Genomic DNA, 24394 nt, shown 5'->3' with positions numbered 1-24394 from the left:
ATGGCTAAAATTTGATTGTAAATGAAATAGCTTGAACATGGAAAGGAAATGAAACAGTTTGAATTGTAATTGAAGAGAGGGAGAAACAGAGAGATTTTGAACTTTGGAGGTTAGAATCGGGCTTAAAATGGTGGCGGGCGGAGTGAAAGGTAGAAGTAGTGAGGAGGATAGTGATGGAGAGCTATCCCATTGTCACCACAGGCCTGTTTAAAAACAGGAATCTGTTTAAATGTTCAAGCGTCGACTAAGTTTGATGGGAATGATGTAGAAACCATTTTCAATTCATGTGAGAAAGTGGCTAAACAAATGAAATGGCCAGTGATCATGCGGGTTTTGTTGATCCAAACAAAACTTGTAGGTGGAGCTAGTGAGGTATTCGTATCACTATCAGAGGAGGGATCTGGGGAGTATGAGGAAGTGACGAAAACCAGCTTAAGTGCATATGAGCTTGTACCAGAAGCCGATAGACAGTGTTTCAGGAATCGAAGGAGGGACCCAGGTCAAACATGCACTGAGATTGAAAGGATCAAACAAATTAACTTCATTAGGTGGGTAAAGGCATTGAAAATAAATCAAACATATGATGCTTGTAGAGAGATTATTGTTTTGGAAGAATTCAAAATTCACTTCCTGAGGTAATGAGAACTTATGTGGAAGAGCAGAGATTCAAAAAAACAAGATTACCAGCTGAAATAGTTAATGATGATGGGTTGGTCCATAAATCAAAGTCCATTTAGTTGCACAAGATGTTTCTTACATTAATTTCTCAGCGTACCCTCACTTTGCACTTTACTGGAGGCCACAGACTGTATGGAGCGCATCGCTTGAAGTGTTTGCTGGGAAAGAAACTTCTTGTCATATTTCAGAATACTGTCAAAAATCACATGACACCAAGTTATATTCCAACAGGTTTATTTGAAACTGCAAGCTTTTGGAACCCCCGTTCCTTCCTCAGACAGCTCGTGGGAGAGAATGCATTGGACATAGAATTGATAAATTAAAAATCAAAGGCTCATCCAACTGATGTGAATGCATTGAACAAATCTAGATGGCTGTTCAGTCTCTAATCAGTTAGAATGGAGATGCAGGGATTAATATGTAAATCTCAGCATTTCATTCAAGTCACTACCCCGAGATAACTTCAGGTTTTATCAGAATAAAGGGAACACCTCAGGTGACAGGGTGGAAGGCCGTGTTGATGAATGGACATTGTACAATAATCACCGGTCATTAAAGAAAAAGCCCTTTGATCTTTCACTTATAAAGTTTGTGTCCAATATAGAGTCACAGAGATGTACAGCACGGAAACAGACCCTTTGGTCCAACCTGTCCATGCCGGCCAGATATCCCAACCCAATCTAGTCCCACCTGTCAGCACCCGGCCCATATCCCTCCAAACCCTTCCTATTCATATACACATCCAAGTGCCTCTTAAATGTTGCAATTGTACCAGCCTCCACCACTTCCTCTGGCAGCTCATTCCATACACGTACCACCCTCTGAGAAAGATTTCCCCATAGGTCTCTTTTTATATCTTTTCCCCTCTCACCCTAAACCTATGCCCTCTACTTCTGGACTCCCCGACCCCAGGGAAAAGACTTTGTCTATTTATCCTATCCATGCCCCTCATAGTTTATATTCTCTCTCATAATAATATATGCTCTCTCATGATAGTGGAAGGAGCAGGGACTCCGAAAGCTTGCGGTTTCAAACAAACCTATTGGACGATAACTCGGTGTCATGTCACTTCTGACCCTGTCCACCCCAGTCCAACACCAGTACCTCCACGTTCAGAATACTGTCAATGGGGTTGGCACAACAGCTGTACACTGCATCCTGCTCTGTCAGTTCTTTTATCAATTTGGAATGATGGCGTGGACTGGTGGACTTTGGGACAGCTTAGGTTCTTAGCTTAGGAAAAAATAGACCAGATAAGTTTTGTTTGTTTGTGAGGACATGCCTGGACATTAATTGCATCCTTCACGAAGAGCTTCTAACGGACGCAGTGACCCTCCTGTTCGACCCCACAGCTAGACAACAGAAATTAGAGACAAAATAAAAACTGCAGATGCTGGAATCAAAGGTGGACAGGCAGGAGGCTGGAAGAACACAGCAAGCCAGGCAGCACCAGGAGGTGGAAAAGTTAACGTCTCGAGTTTAAGAAAGGTTACCCCCAAAATATTGACTTCTCCATTTCTTGGTGCTGTCTGTCTTGCTGTGTTTTCCAGACAGCTATTAATGAGGTCAGTATCTGGGAGCTGGGAGTCTATGTTCAAGCAGATAGAGTCATAGAGATGTATAGCATGGAAACAGACCCTTCAGTCCAACCCATTCATGCTGGCCAGATATCCCAACCCAATCTAGTCCCACCTGCCAGCACCTGGCCTATATCCCTCCAAACCCTTCCTATTCATATACCCACGCAAATGCCTCTTAAATGTTGCAATTGTACCAGCCTCCACCACTTCCTCTGCCAGCTCATTCCATACACGCACCACACTCTGTGTGAAAAATTTGTCCCTTAAGTCCCTTTTCAATCTTTCTGCTCTCACCCTGAACCTATGCCCTCTAGTTTTGGAAACAACCTTGGCTATTTATCCTATCCATGCCCCTCATGATTTTATAAACAACAAAAGGTCACCCCATCAGCCTCCGACGCTCCAGGTAAAACAGTCCCAGCCTTTTCAGCCTCTCCCTATAGCTGAAACCCTCCATCCCTGGCAACATCCTTGTAGATCTTTTCTGAACCCTTTCAAATTTCACAACATCCTTCCTATAGCAGGGAGACCAGAATTTTGTGCAGTATTTCAAAAGTGGCCTAAACAACGACCTGTACAGCTGCAACAAGAACCTCCCAACTCCTGCACTGAATGTTCTGACCAAATGAAGGAAAGCATACCAAATGCCTTCTTCACTATCCTATCTATTTGTGACTCCACCTTCAAGGAACTATGAACCTGTACTCCAAGATCTCTGTTCAGCAAGACTCCCTAGGACCTTACCATTAAGTGTAAAAGTCCTGCTCTGTTTGTTATTGAATAGTGACTGAGTCCTCAATCAGTCAACCTGAAACAAGAATTCAAAGTTCTGAGGAAGGGTCACTCAACCTGAAACGTTAACTCTGATTCCTCTCTGTAGATGCTGCCAGACCTGATGAGCTTTTCCAGCAATTTCTGGTTTTGTTTCAGATTTACGGGATCTGCAGTTCTTTCATTTTTTATTCCAAATTTACATGTTGTTATTTTGAACTATGCTTTCTGAGAGTTGGTTCTGGGATGCTGCTGAGAGAGTGCCGAGTTTGAAATCTCCCTGCCTGATCTGATAGCTCAACTTCCCAAAGAGAGGAAAGCATCAGCACAGTTGCTATCTTTGCCTGGGTGAACTGAGGAGGTGATTCCTGTCAGTGTTTTGGAAAACAGTCCACACTTCTGTCTGTGACCAACACATCATGAAGGGTATTTAAGCAATGTGCTGAAAATGTGTTACTGGACAAGCGCAGCAGGTCAGGCAGCATCCAAGGAACAGGAAATTCGATGTTTCGGGCATAAGCCCTTCATCAGGAATGAGAAGAGTGTGCCAAGCAGGCTCAGATAAAAGGTAGGGAGGAGGGACTTGGGGGAGGAGCGATGGAGATGCGATAGGTGGAAGGAGGTCAAGGTGAGGGTGATAGGCCGGAGTGGCGTGGGGGCGGAGAGGTCAGGAAGAAGATTGCAGGTTAGGAGGGCGGTGCTGAGTTCGAGGGAATCGACTGAGACAAGGTGGGGGGAGGGGAAATGAGGAAACTGGAGAAATCTGAGTTCATCCCTTGTGGTTGGAGGGTTCCCAGGCGGAAGATGAGGCGCTCTTCCTCCAACCGTCTTGTTGTTATGATCTGGTGATGGAGGAGTCCAAGGACCTGTTCTATTTAAGCAATTATAGGACCTTTATCCTATTTAAGCAATGTGGCAAGATATTTTTTATTTTCTTTTATTTATCCTTTAACTGTGTTTGTTTGTCTTTTGTGGGAATGGGACTGAAAGCAAATGTTTTGAGTTTAATTTTCTTTCTGCTAACGTTAGTTTGTATTTTTTTTTGTAAATACCTATATTGAGAAAAATTTTTTAAAGTTTTTTACAAAATTATAGAATCACTACAAAATAGAGTGGCAACTTTATAATATAATGACAACAACAGTAAACAAATTACTACTCTACTCCACTAACATGAGAGAGAAAAAGAAAATACCTATAAAAACTACAGTTCAATAAATAACTAGAGGAAAAAAATAAAAAAGAAATAGATAACCAAAATAAAATTAAACCAAGTTATACCAAGGTAACTTAAATTATATTCAATTAAGTCCTACACTGGGTGCAATCCCACCAAAGCTCCCCACCATTGGGGGCATTAGTGAGCAAACACAGGATTCTTCCCCCTTTCAGGGTCTCCCAGACTGCCAGACATAGCCGTCATGACTACACTAAGGCCCTGATCAATATAGCCAACACGTCTGCATCAATATAATTCAAAAATGGCCACCATGTTCTATAAAACAGTTCCGTTTCCTGGTGCACCTTACTCATAAGGAAGTCCAGGGGGATGTGCTCCGTAACTAATCTACGCCAGCCTGAAAGTCCCAGGGGATTCTCCAACACCCAGCTCATTAGAATGTTCTTCCTCACACAAAATGAAAGAATATTAAATAATTGTGTCCCATGTACGTCCAGAGAGGGAAGATTTGGAAGACCCAAAAGGAGGGACACCAGATCCAACTTGACCTCAGTTCCCAAAACCTCTTCCAAAATGAGTAAGAGTACCAACCTCCATTTTACATTTGAGGAACACTGGGGACAGTCCTGTCTTGAATTTCACAAACCGTTCCGGTGCCAAATGAACCCTGTGGAGTACCTTCAGTTGGATAGCCTGGGTCCTGTTACAAATCGAAACCTTCCAAACGTTCTCCCAAATATCCTCCCACGTCTCTGATGAAATTTCCACCCCGAAGGCTTGAGTCCCGATTCTGCATAGCTGCTCAATGTCCTTTGAAACATTACTTCCTAGCAAGCGACAGATGGTGCTGACCGAGAGAGTGCCTGTAGACTGGAGCACTCTCCTTTCCATATCCAACTTGCAGGGACTAACCATCGATGTAGTCTTCTTTTGTATAAAGTCCCTAACCTGGAAGTAACGAAAGAGATCTCTCCTAGGTAGCTCAGAGTGCTGATTCAGCTGCTTGAAAGACATCATGACCTCCCCGTCAAATAAATCTCCCAGGCAGGAGATTCCCCTAGACTCCCAGAACTTAAAGCCAGAGTCCATTAATCCCGGCTGGAATCCCAACATGCCTACGACGGGTGTGAAAGGGGAAGGTTTTTGTAAGTTGTCCACACCTTGCTGCGTTATTCTCCTTCCTTTAACCGTGTTATGGACAATCAGGTTTGTGCAGTGGTCCATAACGATTCTCGTCATGTCTATAAACAACAAATTAATAAGGGGGCATTTTGTCTCGGAGGCTTCAATGACCAACCAGATTGGTCGCAGGTCCTGGCAGGCCCAGTCACCCACATCGGATGGTAAGGAACTCAACTGATATTTCTTAAAGTCCGAAAATCCAAACCTCCCCTCTCCTGTGGAAGCTACAATTTATCCAGCTTAATAAGAGGCCGCCTATGACGCCAGATAAAAGATCTGAACCAACTGTAAAGCTTGAACAGTGTTTGCCTTGTCAGCATCAAAGGGAACATTCCCATGGATATAATAAGCGAGAAAAACATTCATTTTAACCAGACCAATCTGCCCAACCAAGATATTGGAAGATCTTCCCAGAGCCGAAGGTCCTACCTTATCTTCTCTAGCAACTGCACACAGTAGCTTAATATAGTTGATTGAAGACCAGGGTATTAAAAATTCCTACACACAGGAATCCTTCCTATCACCACTGGAAAGGGAAACAGGTTCCATCCCCAAAATCAGATATACCAGTAAGGCCTCCCACAGGCATGGCCTCCCACCTCATGGAATTAATTTTATGCCCTGACAACAGGACAAATACATTAATCACTTGTATTAAGATGTCATTGGATCAGTTAAAAAGAGAAGGACATCGTCTGGATAGAGGGTAATTTAATGCCTGCCTGACCCCACCTCCGGGGCAGTTATATTGGGATCTGTCTGGATGGCTTCTGCCAGTGGCTCACTCACCAATGTAAATAATAGTGGTGAGAGAGGGCACCCCTGATGGCAGCCTCTGCCAACACTAACACTATCTGACCGTATACCATTAGTGAGAACCTCTGCTTTCGGATCACTCTACAACACTGCCTCCCACTTGGTAAAAACGTCTCCAAGACCAAACCCTTCCATAAGGTAAAAGAGGTACGGCCACTCCACCTGATCAAATGCTTTCTCTGTGTTTAGGGAGACCACCAAACCCAGTATTGCTTTTTGTTGGCATATTTGGACCATATTTAATACTCTTCTAACATTGTTGGTAGACCTGCGACCCTTAATAGAACCTGTCTGGTCCTCCTTTACAATAAAAGGCAATACCCTCTCCACCCTAGCACAGCATTTTCGACAGGATTTTAAAATCCATTTTCAGTAATGCTCTGGGCCTGTACCAAGTGCAATCCTCTGGGGCTTTCCCTTTCTTCAGGATAAGAGAGATATTTGCTTCTCTTGAGTAGGATGGGAGGCGGTCCTGATTGAATGAATAATTGTACATCTCCAAGAGTGGCCCAGCCAGGAAGGCAATAAACTCCTTATAAAACTCACTCTGAAATCTGTCTGGTCTGGGCGCTTTACCACTCAGGAGCAGTCTCACTGCCTCCTGTACTTCCTGAATTGTCAGGGGGGCATTCAGAAAGGACACCTGCTCCGGAAGGTCCAGGATCCTAAAAAAGGATTCCAGCTTCATCATTCTGACCTCACAGCCCTCCGACTGATACAGCTCAGAGTAAAACTTTCTAAATGCTACATTAATCTTTTTAACATTACAAGTAAGAGTACCAGCACTCTCTCTGATGGATGTGATAGATCTTCTTTCTGGCCAAGTACGCTAGATATCTACCTGGTTTATCATCGTACTCAAATAATCTCTGTTTTGCAAAAGAGATTTCCCTCTTTGCTGTTTGGGTGAGAGCAGCATTCAAAGTAGCCCTAAGGGCTATAATCCGCTGCAATTTAGTTATAGATGGTCTGTTAAAGTATGCTGTCTCAGCTGCCTTCAGGCGAGTCTCACGCAAACGTTGCTGTTCTCCCCTCTGTCACTTCCGAGTCGCAGAGTAAGAAATAATCAAACCCCGTGCATAGGTCTTGGCAATCTCCCACTGCACCAATGGATTACTGGCTGTATCTAAACTCATATCCCAAAAGATTTTAATTTCCTGTGAAAAATACTTTACAAACTTGCTATCTTTCAGGAGGAAAGGGCCCATGCTGCAGTGCTGGGAGCGCATCCCACTACCACCAGCCTTGACCTCCATGTACACTGCCACCTGATCAGAAAAGGCTATGTTCCCTATTGTGCAAGACAGCACCGAGTTCAAAAAGGTCAATGGGACAAAAAACATGTCAATTCTAGTACAGCACTTATATGGGTTAGATAGAGAGGTGAAATCTCTATCTTCAGGGTGAAGACATCTCCACACGTCCACCAACCCCAACACCCTATTCAGATCCATCAACTGCCTGGATTGCAGAGACATACCTGTGAGACCCCCAGGCATCCTGTCCACCTTGGGGTCAATAATATGATTAAAGTCTCCCCCTATAATTATGTGACGTGCCCAAAAGCCAACAACCTGGAAAGCGCATCCGTTAAAAATTTGAGAGGATGTGCCGGAGGGCAATATACATTCAAAATCCCATATTCCTCTCCATGTATTAAAGCTTTAAGAATATAAATTGCCCACATTCATCCTTGATTTGGCCTAACATTTGAAATGGGAGGTTCTTCCGAATGAGGTTAGCAACTCGTCTACTTTTCGAATTAAAGGATGAGAAAAACACCTGGCCGAATCCTCCCTGTTGCAACTTCAAATGCTCCTTATCAGTGAAATGTGTTTCTTGCAGCAAGGCTACATCGACCCTCTCTTTTCTAAGGCATGACAGTATCTTTCTTTACTTAATTGGTGAGTGACTCCCCTTAACATTTCAGGTGCACCATCCGAAACAATCTGTGACTCCCCGGGAGGAAGAACCCCACTCACAGCACGCCGAGTGAAAACCATGAACAGTTTGTATAAATTTAAAAATACAACTTCCAAAACTACCAAGTCAAAACTTCTAACAGCTACTTCTCCAACAAACTAACATATAAAACATGTCGCGGGGTAAGTCCAGTTCGTGTTTTTTTTCAAACAGCTAAAAGTTTTAAAGTGTTTTTTTAAGCGTCTAGCGGACCCGGAAGCTGGTGCCGCGCTAGGTTACCTGGGTAGGGTTTTTTTTTCTGATATAAGCGCGCAGGCGAGGAAGCCGAGGCACTACAGGGGTAGAGCCTCCCACCCGCCCTCCTCCTCTAACCTAATAATAAGACCCGTTGTGGCAAGCAGGTAAGTGCTGCATTTTACTTGTTTGTTTCTTTAGATTTAGTTTTAAAGCTTACTTTTTAGAGGGATGGCAGTGCAGGCAGTGCAATGTTCCTCTTGCAACATGTATGAGGTGAGGGAAGCCATTAGTATCCCTGCTGATTACACTTGCAAGAAGTGCATCCATCTCCAGCTCCTCCAAGACCGTGTTAGGGAACTGGAGCTGGAGTTGGATGAACTGCGGATCATTCGGGAGGCAGAGGTGGTCATAGATCAGAGCTTTAGGGAAGTAGTTACACCGAAAGTTATAGACAGATGGGTGACAGTGAGGGGGAGTGGGAGGAACCAGCCAGTGCAGGGACCCCCTGCGGTCATTCCCCTCAAGAACAAGTATACCGTTTTGGATACTTGTGGGGGGGATGGCTTATCAGGGATAAGCAACGAGGTTCAGGCCTCTGGCACGGAGCCTGGCCCCGTTGCTCAGAAGGGAAGGGTGGAGAAAGTTACAGCGATAGTTCTTGGGGACTCAATAGTGAGGGGTACAGATAGGCGGTTTTGTGGGGGCGACAGAGACTCACGATTGGTATGTTGCCTCCCAGGTGCAAGGGTACGTGATGTCTCTGATCGTGTTTTCCGGGTCCTTAAGGGGGAGGGGGTGCAGCCCCAGATCGTGGTCCACGTTGGCACCAACGACATAAGTAGGAAGAGGGGTGAGGATGTCAGGCAGGCTTTCAGGGAGCTAGGTTGGAAGCTCAGAGCTAGAACGAACAGAGTTGTTGTCTCTGGTTTGTTACCCGTGCCACGTGATAGAGAGTTGAGGAATAGGGAGAGAGAGCAGTTAAATGCGTGGCTACAGGGATGGTGCAGGAGGGAGGGATTCCGGTTTCTGGACAACTGGGGTTCTTTCTGGGGAAGGTGGGACCTCTATAAACAGGATGGTCTCCACCTGAACCTGAGGGGCACCAGTATCCTTGGGGGGAGGTTTGCTAGTGCTCTTTGGGAGGGTTTAAACTAACTCTGCAGGGGTATGGGAACCTGGACTGTAGCTTCAGGGTACAGGACCTTGAGTGTAGGGAGGTTAGGAACAAGGCATCGATTTCGAAGGAGGGTGCCTGTAAACAGAAAGGTGGCTTGAAGTGTGTATACTTCAATGACAGAAGTATAAGAAATAAGGTAGGTGAACTTGCAGCGTGGGTTTGTACCTGGGACTTCGATGTTGTGGCCATTACAGAGACGTGGGTAGAACAGGGGCAGGATTGGCTTTTGCAGGTTCCAGGGTTTAAATGTTTTAGTAGGGTCAGACATGGGGGTAAAAGAGGGGGAGGTGTGGCATTGCTTGTCAAGGATAGCATTACAGCGGTGGAAAGGACGATGGAGGAAGATTTGAGGTTAGAAATAGGAAAGGTGAGGTCACCCTGTTAGGTGTTTTCTACAGGCCTCCCAATAGTCCGAGAGAAGTAGAGGATAGTATTGCGAGGATGATTCAGGAGAAGAGTGAAAGTAATAGGGTGGTTGTTATGGGGGACTTTAACTTCCCAGATATTGACTGGGAAAGCTATAGCTCGAGTTCGTTAGATGGGTTGGTGTTTGTCCAATGTGTGCAGGAGGGTTTCCTGACACAATATGTAGACAGGCCAACAAGAGGTGAGGCTATACTGGATTTGGTTCTAGGTAATGAACCAGGCCAGGTGTTAGACTTGGAGGTAGGTGAGCACTTCGGGGACAGTGACCACAACTCAGTGACTTTTACTTTAGTGATGGAGAGGGATAAGTGTGCACTGCAGGGCAAGAGTTATAGCTGGGGGCAGGGAAATTATGATGCGGTGAGGCATGACTTAGGATGCGTGGATTGGAAAAACAGGCTTCAGGAGAAGAACACTAATGATATGTGGAGATTGTTCAAGGAACACCTACTGAGTGTCCTTGATAAGTATGTACCAGTCAGGCAGGGAGTAAAGGGTCTTGTGAGGGAGCTGTGGTTTAATAGGGAATTGGAATCCCTTGTGAAAGGGAAGAGGGCCGCCTATGTAAGGATGAGGCGTGAAGGTTCAGTTGGGGCGATTGAGAGTTATAAGGTAGCCAGGAAGGATCTGAAGAGAGAGCTAAGAGCAGCGTGAAGGGGACATGAAAAGTCCTTGGTTGGTAGGATTAGGGAAAACCCAAAGGCTTTCTATAGGTATGTCAGGGATAAAAGGATGACTAGGGTAGGAATAGGTCCAATCAAGGATAGTAGTGGGAAGTTGTGCGTGGAGGCGGAGGAGATTGGTGAGACACTAAATCAATACTTTTCGTCAGTATTCACTCAGGAACGGGACTCTGTTGCTGGTGTGAATATTGAGTCACAAGTGATTAGAATGTATGACCTTGAGGTATGTAGAGAAGACGTTTTGGGAATACTGGAAAGGATGAAAATAGATAAGTCTCCTGGGCCTGATGGCATTTACCCTAGGATCCTCTGGGAAGCTAGGGAGGAGATAGCGGAGCCATTGGCCTTGATTTTTATGTCGTCATTGTCAACGGGAATAGTACCAGAAGACTGGAGGATAGCGAATGTGGTCCCCTTGTTCAAGAAGGGGAATAGGGGCAGCCCGAGTAACTATAGGCCAGTGAGTCTCACTTCTGTTGTGGGTAAAGTCTTAGAGAGAATTGTAAGGGATAAGATTTATGAACATCTGGATAGGAATAATGTGATCAAGGATAGTCAGCATGGTTTTGTGAAGGGCAGGTCGTGCCTCACAAACCTTATTGAGTTCTTTGAGAAGGTGACTAAGGAGGTGGATGAGGGTAAAGCAGTAGATGTGGTGTATATGGATTTTAGCAAGGCGTTCGATAAGGTACCCCATGGTAGGCTAATGCAAAAACTACGGAGGTATGGCATTGAGGGTGCATTAGAGGTTTGGATTAGGAATTGGCTGGCTGGAAGGAGACAGAGGGTAGTAGTTGATGGACTAGGTTCATCTTGGAGCGCAGTTACTAGCGGTGTACCACAGGGATCTGTTTTGGGACCGTTGCTGTTTGTCATCTTTATAAATGATCTAGAGGAGGGGCTTGAAAGCTGGGTGAGCAAGTTTGCGGATGACACAAAGGTCGGTGGAGTTGTGGACAGTGAAGAAGGATGTGGCAGGTTACAGCGGGATATAGATAGGTTGCAGAGCTGGGCAGAAAGGTGGCAAATGGAATTCAATGTAGCTAAGTGTGAAGTCATTCACTTTGGTAGGAGTAACAAGAAGATGGATTACTGGGCTAATGGTAGGCTACTTGGTAGTGTGGATGAGCAGAGGGATCTTGGTGTCCATGTACACAGATCTCTGAAAGTTGCCACCCAGGTAAATAGTGCTGTGAGGAAGGCATATGGTGTACTGGGCTTTATTGGTAGAGGAATTGAGTTCCTGAGTCCTGAGGTCATGTTGCAGTTGTATAAGACTCTGGTGCGGCCTCATCTGGAGTATTGTGTGCAGTTTTGGTCGCCATACTATAGGAAGGATGTGGAGGCATTGGAACGAATGCAGAGGAGGTTTACCAGGATGTTGCCTGGCATGGTAGGAAGATCGTATGAGGAAAGGCTGAGGCACTTGGGGCTGTTCTCATTGGAGAAAAGAAGGTTTAGGGGAGATTTGATAGAGGTGTATAAGATGATTAGGGGTTTAGATAGGGTAGACACTGAGAACCTTTTACCGCTAATGGAGTTAGCTGTTACTAGGGGACACAGCTTTAAATTAAGGGGTGGAAGGTATAGGACAGATGTTAGGGGTAGATTCTTTACGCAGCGGGTTGTGAGTTCATGGAATGCCCTGCCAGTAGCAGTGGTGAACTCTCCCTCTTTATGGTCATTTAAGCGGGCATTGGATAGACATATGGAAGTTATTGGGCTAGTGTAGGTTAGGTAGGATTTGGTCGGCGCAACATTGAGGGCCGAAGGGCCTGTACTGCACTGTATTTTTCTATGTTCTATGTTCTATGAAAGGAGACTTTCACCCTTGCCCACAAGAGGCACTCATACCACCCATGGCTCCTTCGAGCTGAAGCCATGCCCTCGCCCCAGACATCACAAAGTAAGAAAAAAAATCTTGTAGCAAGAAAGTTAAAAGTGGGCACTCAACCCGCTCCCTCCATAATGTAACCCGAGACACTCCGAGTAGAACAAAATAATGTAACCTCTCCCTGCTGCCTCCACCCACGCCCACACCCCGCATCCCACACCAGAAAAGAAAAATAATAAGAGAAGCAAACAGGGAAACGAAGGATGACAGGACGGGGAGGGAGAAGGGAGAGGAGAGAGAAAAAGAAGAAACAATTATGACCCCGACATATATATTAAAAAAAACTCCCACCCCAACAACCAGGCAAACCAGGCAAATTACAGAGAAAAAGACAAAATAAATATATAGTTTAAGCCAGTCTGTTTTAGAGCCTCCAAGAAGTCCTTTGCCTTTTCCGGTGAGTCAAAATTGAACACGGACCTTCCGTGGCTAAAACGCAGTATCACCGGATAGCTGATGGAATATTGGATATTCAAGTCCATCAGCTGTCTTTTTTACCTCTTACAAATCACGACTGGAAAGAAGTCTTGGAAAAGCATAATTCATGATCCTTTATATATCACAGCCTGTGGATCCTGTCCCAGTGCTCTCGAGGCTCCCAGCATCATTTGCTTGTCTCTATAGTGCTGGAGTCGCACTGGGAGTGGGTGGGGATGCTGGTCTGATCCAGGCCTGTGCACTGGTGGGTCTGCTCGACCCACATCTGGCCTACTTCAGCCTCCAGCCTCAGAAACTGCGGGAGCCATTGCTCCAGAAAGCTGACAAGCTGGCCTTCCTCCTCCCGTTCAGGAAGCCCCACCAGGTGGGTATTCCTCCAAGGCCCACTCTAAGGCCTGAAGCCAACCTGTCGAGGATTCCACCACGGTCTTGGAGGCCATGACCTGTTCCTCTGCCTCCCTGACACACTGCCCGAGGCGCTCCTGGTCATGCCTCTGCAGCCTGACCAAGATCAATTCAGGCCAGACCCAGGTCTCCTCCATCACTGAATCAGTCTTCTCTCGGAGTTTCACAAATTCCGAGATCAGGCTTTGCTCCGTTGGTAGGTTCCCTGGGGTGACCACAGAGACTGACACTGCAGCCACAGGCACATCCATTGCTGCATGTGGTGGGGGTGCCCTGCGTGTTGCAATCCTCACGTTCCCCTCCCTTTGGTCATTTTCCTAATAATTTTAAACTAACATAGGACCGTTCTAGGGATCAAAAATATTTACTTCTACCACATTAGGTAATAAAGAGAGGGTGAGTGCCCACTCTGTCTGAGTTCTGGTGCAGAGATCAGCAGGACAGACTCACCGCCATTTTGAATACCCAGTTAGTTTGCATTTAATTAACTGTTAAGTCATTTGTTTGGTGTGGACTTGTTGGGCCAAATGGCTTGTTTTCACACTGTAGGGATTCTATGATAATATACATCAGAAGGGTTACTTGGATATAAACAAAACACAAGGGTTTGGGTGAAAACAATTGATTGTGACTGAGTCAAAAGAATTAGTGCAGAATGAATTCTGTCATTCCGTGGTAACGTTTCAAAATAGCACTTCAACTTGAAATCACTTTGGGAGGTTCGAAAAGGCATCAGGCAGACACAACTCTTTTGATATCCCACCAGCTGCAGAGTTTGTACTGTAATAGGGTCTTTCTGCTGAAGGTAAATGGTGATCCGTTCAGTTATCCGACCCTCCCAGTTTATCGTTATTTTTATTTCAAAAATATACTTTATTCATAAAATTATTTTGATATCTATACAATTGGTGATGCTATACGTATGTAGAAATCCCATTTCTTTACATACAGAGATCGGAATTAATCATTCGTATGTACAAGTCTGGATATTGACAGCTGGCCGGTATAGTCTATGTAAATATTAGACTGTATGTGTAAGAGAGATCTTTGGTTTTGTGTATTTACTTGATGTGCAACTGTACAGAACAGAATTGCTTTTATGTCAATGCAGATAGACAAAGTTTTTTTTAAGGAATAAAGTATATTTTTGAAATACAAAACAAAAATGTGCAGCGTCTGAGGACTGGAACTGTTTTGTGTATTTACTGGATGTGTAACTAAGAAGTGCTCTGGCGTCTGGAAAGCTAATCAGTTGAGTGCAGGAATCTCTCTGAGAAGACCAATGACTCATTAAAATGTAGATTCCATCGCAACATTTCGTTTGCAAATCGCTGGGACTGTTTTGCTGAGTTTAACTCAGAAAAAAATCATTAAAATTAAGATTCTATCAAACTTTCTTGAGGGAGGACCTGTTGAGTGTAGTATCCAGGGACTTGTCCCAGGAGCAAGGGTTTCCGTTTCACTTTTTTTAATCAGCAAGACAGTGTCTCCAGTCCCTGGTGCGGAGGAATGGGCAATTCTGCACTGAGAGGGGAAGGGGGGAACCTAATGGAAAACTCTTACCTGTGTTCGCTCCAGTGACAATGGCCGTTTTGCCGCTGAGATCCACTGGACACTGTCTCGGTTTCCATGACCCCTTCTTCAGTAGCCTGACAATAAGGTACAGAAGCACAGAGATGGCAAACCACACAGGATGAGAGATCAGTGAGAGGAGCTGGGCAGAGAGCTGAGTTAGTTCCATGCTCTTACTGAGTGAGCGTGTACAGAGCAAGGCTCAGGCACGGGAGCGAGGGCGCTGATGTCTGAACAATTAAACATCAACTTGCGATTTCGAAACTTCTGCTAGATCTTAAAAACTTGTCAGTCAGGATTCGCAAAGGAGGTGGGATCCTGTCCAGAGGGGTTTGGTTTATTGGACAAACAACGTCATAGAACTTGTTTACAGATGATAACGAATGGAAAATTCATCCACGTCAGCTCGAGCCTAAAAAAGCCAAAAGAGGCTGGAAATCAGAAAACAAAAATCCCTCAGAAATTGCTGGAGAAACAGCAGGTCTGGCAGCAGCTGTGGGAGAAAGCAGAGTTAACCTTCCAGTGACCCTTGTCAGATATCACAGCCAACATTGGAGCATCTTACTTCTTTGCTTGCTCACACCAACAAGGGACAAGATTGCTTTACTATTCAATAAACTGATCTGATTTTAACCTTAACTCTACACTCCTGCAAATCCCCAATCATCTTTAATCCCCTTGGACATCAAGGGGATTCTGAAGTCTCCTAAACCTCTGAAATAGAAGGTTCCTCTCATCTCAGTTTTTAAAGTATTTTTAAATGATCTTGAACCACATTCAGATTCTCTCACGCCCTTTCATGTGCAAAGTTGTTTGTTATTGTCGATAATGTCCATAATGGTGAATTCTCAGGATTGTAAGTGTTGCTGGCAAGAGAGCACTCCAATTGGTCTAAGATGCAGTCCTGAAACAAAGCACCTGCCCTCCCCCATCACAGACCTCGTCCTAATCCCTCACTTCCTGCTACATCTCCCCCACCTTCACTGCATCCCACCCTCTGGACAGTAATCTGCTGATTAGGGGAGCCAATTGCACAGGGTATTGGCAATGGACTTGTAATCCAGAGACCAAGTGAATTTTCTGGGGACCCCAGTTTCAATCCCCCACACAGCAAACAGTAGGATAAGAATTCAGTAAAACATCGAGAAAATCTACTGTCAATTGACAGAAAAACCCATCTGGTTCACAAATGCCCTTCAGGGAAGGAAATCTGCCATCCTTACTCGGTCTGGACGACATGTGACTCCAGACCCACAGCAATGTGGCTGATTCTCAATCGCCAGCTGAAGCAGCCGAGTAAACCATTCAGTTGTACTAATCGCTACAAAAATCTCAAAAAAAGAAAACCAGAGAGATCACCTGGTATCAACCTCGGCACTGGAAAAGACAACAGCAGAAACAGCCCTGTTGACTCTGCAACGTCCTCCTTACAAATATCAGGAGGCTAATGCCAAAGTTGGGAGAACTGTCTCACAGAGTAGATCAGTGGCCTTTGATGAAGGGCTTTTGCCCGAAACATTGACTTTCCTGCTCCTCAGATGCTGCCTGACCTGCTGTGCTTTTCCAGCGCCACTCTAATCTTGACTCTAATCCCCAGCATTCACAGTACTCACTTCCATCCTGTCTCACAAACTAGTCATACTCATGAAATCATACCTCACAGACAAAGTCCCAGACACTACCATCACCACCCCTGAATATGTCCTGTCTCACCGGCAGAACAGACCCAGCAGAGGTGGTGGCACAGTGGGATGCAGTTGGGAGGGAGTTGCCTTGGGATTCCTCAACATTGATTCCAGAGCCCAGGAAGTCTCATGGCTTCAGGTTAAACACAGACAAAGAAATCTCCTGCTGATTACCACATATGTCCTCCCTCGGTTGATGAATCGGTACTCCTCCATGTTGAACAACACTTGGGAAGCTCTGAAGGTGGAAAGGACACTAAATCTACTCTGGGTGGGGCATTTCAATGCCCACTATCAAGAGTGGCTTGGCAGCAGTACTACTGATCAGGTTGGTCTGGTTCAAAAGGACATAGCCGTTCGGAAGGAAGGATGATGCTCTGAGAATTATTTTCCAATCTTTACTGGTCACAGGTGAGGTGCCAGAGGACTGGAGGAATGCAAATGTGGTTCCATTGTTTAAAAAGGGGACAAAGGAAATGCCAGGCAATTATAGGCCAGTTAGTCTGACTTTAGTCGTGGGAAAATTGTGAGAATCAAACCTGAGAGATTGGATAAACTGTCATTCAGAAAAATATGGACTGGCCAGGGATAATCAGCTTGGCTTTGTTAAGGGAAGGTCATGCCTTACAAATTTGATTGAATTCTTTGAGGAAATGACAGAGAGAATCAACGCTGTGGATGTCCAAAAGGTTTTACAAGGTCCCACATGACGGACTGGTCAAAAAACATAAAAACCAATAGGATACAGGGGAATGTGATGAATTGGATCCAAAGTTGGCTCAGTGACAGGAACCAAAGGGTAATGGTCGATGGTTTGTGAGTGGAAAGCGGTTTCAAGTGGTGTTCCATTTGGCTTGGTGCTGGGACCTCTGCTTGGTTTTGTACAGTATCGAGTTGGACTTGAACATGGGCAGCACAATTGGGACATTTTGCAGATTTCACAAAGATTAGCCATGAGGTGGATAGTGTTGAAGATAGCTGTAAGCTCCACAATGGTACAGATGCTGCCAGACCTGCTGAGCTTTTCCAGCAACTACTGTTTTTGTTTCTGATTGACAGATTTTTTGTTTTTTCTGGCACAGATGGATCAGTGGAGTGGGCAGGAAAGAGATGAACTGAAGTCAACTCTGGTAAGGGGGTGGGCAAACAGTCAATGGGAAATACACAATCAACGGGAATATACTGACAGGGGTGGATGAAGGCACAGATCTTAGAGTGCGCAGATCCCTAAAGGTTGTAGTCCAGGTGGGTAAGGTTGTAGTCCAGGTCAGTAAGGTTGTAGTCCAGGTGGGTAAGGTTGTAGTCCAAGTGGGTAAGGTTGTAGTCCAGGCTAGTAAGGTTGTAGACCAGGTCGGTAAGGTTGTAGTCCAGGTCAGTAAGGTTGTAGAGCAGGTGGGTAAGGTTGTAGTCCAGGTCGGTAAGGTTGTAGACCAGGTAGGTAAGGTTGTAGTCCAGGTCGGTAAGGTTGTAGACCAGGTCGGTAAGGTTGTGGTCCAGGTCGGTGAGGTTGTATCCCAGGTCGGTAAGGTTGTAGACCAGGTGGGTAAGGTTGTAGTCCATGTCAGTAAGGTTGTAGTCCAGATTGGTAAGGTTGTAGACCAAGTGGGTAAGGTTGTATTCCAGGTGGGTAAGGTTGTAGTCCAGGTCGGTAAGGTTGTAGTCCAGGTGGGTAAGGTTGTAGTCCAGGTGGGTAAGGTTGTAGTCCAGGTCAGTAAGGTTGTAGTCCAGGTGGGTAAGGTTGTAGTCCAGGTCAGTAAGGTTGTAGAGCAGGTGGGTAAGTTTGTAGACCAGGTCGGTAAGGTTGTAGACCAGGTCGGTAAGGTTGTAGTCCAAGTGGGTAAGGTTGTAGTCCAGGCCAGTAAGGTTGTAGACCAGGTCGGTAAGGTTGTAGACCAGGTAGGTAAGGTTGTAATCCAGGTCGGTAAGGTTGTAGACCAGGTCGGTAAGGTTGTAGACCAGGTCGGTAAAGTTGTGGTCCAGGTCGGTAAGGTTGTAGCCCAGGTCGGTAAGGTTGAAGACCAGGTGGGTAAGGTTGTAGTCCATGTCAGTAAGGTTGTAGTCCAGATTGGTAAAGTTGTAGACCAAGTGGGTAAGGTTGTATTCCAGGTGGGTAAGGTTGTAGTCCAGGTCGGTAAGGTTGTAGTCCAGGTCGGTAAGGTTGTAGACCAGGTCGGTAAGGTTGTAATCCAGGTGGGTAACGTTGTAGTCCAGGTGGGTAAGATTGTAGACCAGGTGGGTAAGGTTGTAGTCCAGGTACTTAAGGTTCTAGACCAGGTCAGTAAGGTTGTAGACCAGGTGGGTAAGGTTGTAGACCAGTTGGGTAAGGTTGTAGAGCAGGTGGGTAAGGTTGTAGTCCAGGTCGAAAGGTTGTAGTCCAGGTCGGTAAGGTTGTAATCCAGGTCGGTGAGGTTGTAGTCCCGGTGGGTAAGGTTGTAGTCCAGGTAGGTAAGATTGTAGACCAGGTAGGCAAGGTTGCAGTCCAGGTGGGTAAGGATGCAGTCCAGGTCGGTAAGGTTGTAGTCCAAGTGGGTAAGGTTGCAGTCCAGGTCAGTAAGGTTGTAGACCAGGTCGGTAAGTTTGTAGACCAGGTCGGTAAGGTTGTAGTCCAGGTCGTTAAGGTTGTAGTCCATGTCGGTAAGGTTGTAGACCAGGTGGGTAAGGTTGTATTCCAGGTGGGTAAGGTTGTGGTCCATGTCAGTAAGGTTGTAGTCCAGATTGGTAAGGTTGTAGACCAGGTGGGTAAGCTTGTATTCCAGGTGGGTAAGGTTGTGGTCCAGGTGGGTAAGGTTGTAGTCCAGGTGGGTAAGGTTGTAGTCCACGTCGGTAAGGTTGTAGACCAGGTGGGTAAGGTTGTAGTCCAGGTGGGTAAGGTTGTAGTCCAGGCCAGTAAGGTTGTAGCCCAGTTCGGTAAGGTTGTAGACCAAGTGGGTAAGGTTGTAGTCCAGGTCGGTAAGGTTGTAGACCAGGAGGGTAAGGTTGTAGTCCAGGTGGGTAAGGTTTTAGTCCAAGTGGGTAAGGTTGTAGTCCAGGCCAGTAAGGTAGTAGACCAGGTCGGTAAGGTGGTAGACCAGGTGGGTAAGGCTGTAGTCCAGGTGGGTAAGGTTGTAGTCCAGGTCGGTAAGGTTGTAGACCAGGTGGGTAAGGTTGTAGTCCATGTCAGTAAGGTTGTAGTCCAGATTGGTAAGGTTGCAGACCAGGTGGGTAAGGTTGTATTCCAGGTGGGTAAGGTTGTACTCCAGGTGGGTAAGGTTGTAGTCCAGGTCAATATGTTGTAGACCAGGTCGGTAAGGTTGTAATCCAGGTGGGTAAAGTTGTAGTCCAGGTGGGTAAGATTGTAGTCCAGGTGGGTAAGGTTGTAGTCCAGGTAGGTAAGGTTGTAGACCAGGTCAGTAAGGTTGTAGACCAGGTCGGTAAGGTTGTAGACCAGGTGGGTAAGGTCGTAGACCAGGTCGGTAAGGTTGTAGACTAGGTCGGTAAGGTTGTAGTCCAGGTGGGTAAGGTTGTAGTCCAGGTCGGTAAGGTTGTAGTCCATGTCAGTAAGGTTGTAGTCCAGATTGGTAAGGTTGTAGACCAGGTGGGTAAGGTTGTGTTCCAGGTGGGTAAGGTTGTAGTCCAGGTGGGTAAGGTTGTAGTCCAGGTCAGTAAGGTTGTAGTCCAGGTTGGTAAGGTTGTAGACCAGGTGGGTAAGGTTGTAGTCCAAGTGGGTAAGGTTGTAGTCCAGGCCAGTAAGGTTGTAGACCAGGTCGGTAAGGTTGTACACCAGGTGGGTAAGGCTGTAGTCCAGGTGGGTAAGGTTGTAGTCCAGGTCGGTAAGGTTGTAGACCAGGTGGGTAAGGTTGTAGTCCATGTCAGTAAGGTTGTAGTCCAGATTGGTAAGGTTGCAGACCAGGTGGGTTAGGTTGTATTCCAGGTGGGTAAGGTTGTACTCCAGGTGGGTAAGGTTGTAGTCCAGGTCAATATGTTGTAGACCAGGTCGGTAAGGTTGTAATCCAGGTGGGTAAAGTTGTAGTCCAGGTCGGTAAGATTGTAGACCAGGTGGGTAAGGTTGTAGTCCAGGTAGGTAAGGTTGTAGACCAGGTCAGTAAGGTTGTAGACCAGGTCGGTAAGGTTGTAGACCAGGTGGGTAAGGTCGTAGACCAGGTCGGTAAGGTTGTAGACTAGGTCGGTAAGGTTGTAGTCCAGGTGGGTAAGGTTGTAGTCCAGGTCGGTAAGGTTGTAGTCCATGTCAGTAAGGTTGAAGTCCAGATTGGTAAGGTTGTAGACCAGGTGGGTAAGGTTGTGTTCCAGGTGGGTAAGGTTGTAGTCCAGGTGGGTAAGGTTGTAGTCCAGGTCAGTAAGGTTGTAGTCCAGGTTGGTAAGGTTGTAGACCAGGTGGGTAAGGTTGTAGTCCAAGTGGGTAAGGTTGTAGTCCAGGCCAGTAAGGTTTTAGACCAGGTCGGTAAGGTTGTAGACCAGGTGGGTAAGGTTGTAGTCCAGGTCGGTAAGGTTGTAGACCAGGTCGGTAAGGCTGTAGTCCAGGTGGGTAAGGTTGTAGTCCAGGTCAGTAAGGTTGTAGACCAGGTGGGTAAGGTTGTAGTCCATGTCAGTAAGGCTGTAGTCCAGATTGGTAAGGTTGTAGACCAGGTGGGTAAGGTTGTATTCCAGGTGGGTAAGGTTGTAGTCCAGGTGGGTAAGGTTGTAGTCCAGGTCGGTAAGGTTGTAGACCAGGTGGGTAAGGTTGTAGTCCAGGTAGGTAAGGTTGTAGACCAGGTCGGTAAGGTTGTATTCCAGGTGGGTAAGGTTGTAATCCAGGTGGGTAAGTTTGTAGTCCAGGTGGGTAAGATTGTAGACCAGGTGGGTAAGGTTGTAGACCAGGTCGGTAAGGTTGTAGACCAGGTGGGTAAGGTTGTAGACCAGGTGGGGAAGGATGTAGTCCAGGTCGGTAAAGTTGTAGACCAGGTCGGTAAGGTTGTAATCCAGGTGGGTAAGGTTGTAGTCCAGGTGGGTAAGATTGTAGACAAGGTGGGTAAGGTTGTAGTCCAGGTAGGTAAGGTTCTAGACCAAGTCAGTAAGGTTGTAGACCAGGTGGGTAAGGTTGTAGAGCAGGTGGGTAAGGTTTAGTCCAGGTCGTAAGGTTGTAGCCCAGGTCGGTAAGGTTGTAGACCAGGTGGGTAAGGTTGTAGTCCAGGTCGTAAAGTTGTAGTCCAGGTCGGTAAGGATGTAGTCCAGGTCGGTGAGGTTGTAGTCCCGGTGGTTAAGGTTGTAGTCCAGGTAGGTAGGTTTATAGACCAGGTCGGTAAGGTTGCAGTCCAGGTGGGTAAGGTTGCAGTCCAGGTCGGTAAGGTTGTAGTCCAGGTGGGTAAGGTTGCAGTCCAGGTCAGTAAGATTGTAGTCCAGGTCGGTAAGGTTGTAGACCAGGTGGGTAAGGTTGTAGTCCAGATTGGTAAGGTTGTAGACCAAGTGGGTAAGGTTGTATTCCAGGTGGGTAAGGTTGTAGTCCAGGTGGGTAAGGTTGTAGTCCAGGTCGGTAAGGTTGTAGACCAGGTGGGTAAGGTTGTAGTCCAGGTCAGTAAGGTTGTAGACCAGGTCGGTAAGGTTGTAATCCAGGTCAGTAAGGTTGTAGTCCAGGTAGGTAAGGTTGTAGACCAGGTGGGTAAGGTTGCAGTCCAGGTGGGTAAGGTTGTAGTCCAGGTCGGTAAGGTTGTACTCCAGGTGGGTAAGGTTGCAGTCCAGGTGGGTAAGGTTGTAGACCAGGTCGGTAAGGTTGTAGACCAGGTGGGTAAGGTTGTAGTCCAGGTGTGTAAGGTTGTAGACCAGTTAGGTAAGGTTGTAGACCAGGTCAGTAAGGTTGTAGACCAGGCAGGTAAGGTTGTAGTCCCGGTCGTAAAGTTGTAGTCCAGGTCAGTAAGATTGTAGTCCAGGTCGGTGAGGTTGTAGTCCCGGTGGTTAAAGTTGTAGTCCAGGTAGGTAAGTTTGTAGACCAGGTGGGTAAGGTTGCAGTCCAGGTGGGTAAGGTTGCAGTCCAGGTAGGTAAGGTTGTAGTCCAAGTGGGTAAGGTTGCAGTCCAGGTCAGTAAGGTTGTAGACCAGGTCGGTAAGGTTGTAGTCCAGGTGGGTAAGGTTGTAGTCCAGGTGTGTAAGGTTGTAGACCAGGTTGGTAATTTTGTAGACCAGGTGGGTATGGTTGTAGTCCAGGTGGGTAAGGTTGTAGTCCAGCTGGGTAAGGTTTTAGCCCAGTTCGGTAAGGTTGTAGTCCAGGTCGTAAGGTTGTAGATCAGGTCGGTAAGGTTGTATTCCAGGTGGGTAAGGTTGGAGACCAGGTCGGTAAGGTTGTAGACCAGTTCGCTAAGGTTGTAGTCCAGGTGGGTAAGGTAGTAGTCCAGTTCGTAAGGTTGTAGACCAGGTCGGTAAGGTTGTAGACCAGGTGGGTAAGGTTGTAGTCCAGGTCAGTAAGGTTGTAATCCAGGTTGGTAAGGTTGTAGTCCAAGTGGGTAAGGTTGTAGACCAGGTGTGTAAGGTTGTAGTCCAGGTCGGTAAGGTTGTAGACCAGGTCGGTAAGGTTGTAATCCAGGTGGGTAAGGTTGTAGACCAGGTGTGTAAGGTTGTTGTCCAGGTCGGTAAGTTTGTAGTCCAGGTCGGTAAGGTTGTAGACCAGGTCGGTAAGGTTATAATCCAGGTGGGTAAGGTTGTAGTCCAGGCCAGTAAGGTTGTAATCCAGGTCGGTAAGTTTGTAGACCAGGTCGGTAAGGTTGTGGTCCAGGTCGGTAAGATTGTAGCCCAGGTCGGTAAGGTTGTAGACCAGGTGGGTAAGGTTGTAGTCCAGGTGGGTAAGATTGTAGACCAGGTGGGTAAGGTTGTAGTCCAGGTACGTAAGGTTCTAGACCAGGTCAGTAAGGTTGTAGACCAGGTGGGTAAGGTTGTAGACCAGTTGGGTAAGGTTGTAGAGCAGGTGGGTAAGGTTGGAGTCCAGGTCGTAAGGTTGTAGTCCAGGTCAGTAAGGTTGTAGTCCAGGTCGGTGAGGTTGTAGTCCCGGTGGGTAAGGTTGTAGTCCAGGTAGGTAAGATTGTAGACCAGGTAGGTAAGGTTGCAGTCCAGGTGGGTAAGGATGCAGTCCAGGTCGGTAAGGTTGTAGTCCAAGTGGGTAAGGTTGCAGTCCAGGTCAGTAAGGTTGTAGACCAGATCGGTAAGTTTGTAGACCAGGTCGGTAAGGTTGTAGTCCAGGTGGGTAAGGTTGTAGTCCAGCTGGGTAAGGTTGTAGACCAGTTCGGTAAGGTTGTAGTCCAGGTCGGTAAGGTTGTAGACCAGGTGGGTAAGGTTGCAGTCCAGGTGGGTAAGGTTGCAGTCCAGGCCAGTAAGGTTGTAGACCAGGTCGGTAAGGTTGTAGACCAGGTGGGTAAGGTTGTAGTCAAGGTCGGTAAGGTTGTAGACCAGGTCGGTAAGGCTGTAGTCCAGGTGGGTAAGGTTGTAGTCCAGGTCGGTAAGGTTGTAGACCAGGTGGGTAAGGTTGTAGTCCAGGTGGGTAAGGTTGTAGTCCAGGTCGGTAAGGTTGTAGACCAGGTGGGTAAGGTTGTAGTCCAGGTCAGTAAGGTTGTAGTCCAGGTAGGTAAGGTTGTAGACCAGGTGGGTAAGGTTGCAGTCCAGGTGGGTAAGGTTGCCGTCCAGGTCGGTAAGGTTGTAGTCAGGTGGGTAAGGTTGCAGTCTAGGTCGGTAAGGTTGTAGACCAGGTGGGTAAGGTTGTAGACCAGGTGTGTAAGGTTGTAGTCCAGGTC

At 46.5% G+C, this 24394-nt stretch overlaps 1 protein-coding gene across 1 annotated transcript in view; it reads right to left on the bottom strand.

Annotated features, from left to right (window-relative positions):
- The window catches only part of zgc:64106 (uncharacterized protein LOC393348 homolog), a 110338-nt gene extending 95082 nt beyond the window's left edge, over positions 1-15256 (bottom strand). Inside the window, exon 1 of the mRNA XM_060827940.1 lies at positions 14954-15256. Coding sequence (XP_060683923.1) covers positions 14954-15131 — 178 coding nt within the window. The 5' untranslated portion in view covers positions 15132-15256. The remainder of the gene's footprint in view (positions 1-14953) is intronic.
- Between the last annotated feature and the right edge of the window lie 9138 nt (positions 15257-24394).

This window comes from Hemiscyllium ocellatum, chromosome 1, assembly GCF_020745735.1.
Source record: "Hemiscyllium ocellatum isolate sHemOce1 chromosome 1, sHemOce1.pat.X.cur, whole genome shotgun sequence".
NCBI lineage: Eukaryota > Metazoa > Chordata > Chondrichthyes > Orectolobiformes > Hemiscylliidae > Hemiscyllium > Hemiscyllium ocellatum.
The sequence above is the reverse complement of the archived record's forward strand: the minus strand, read 5'-3'. Positions and strand labels throughout refer to the sequence as shown.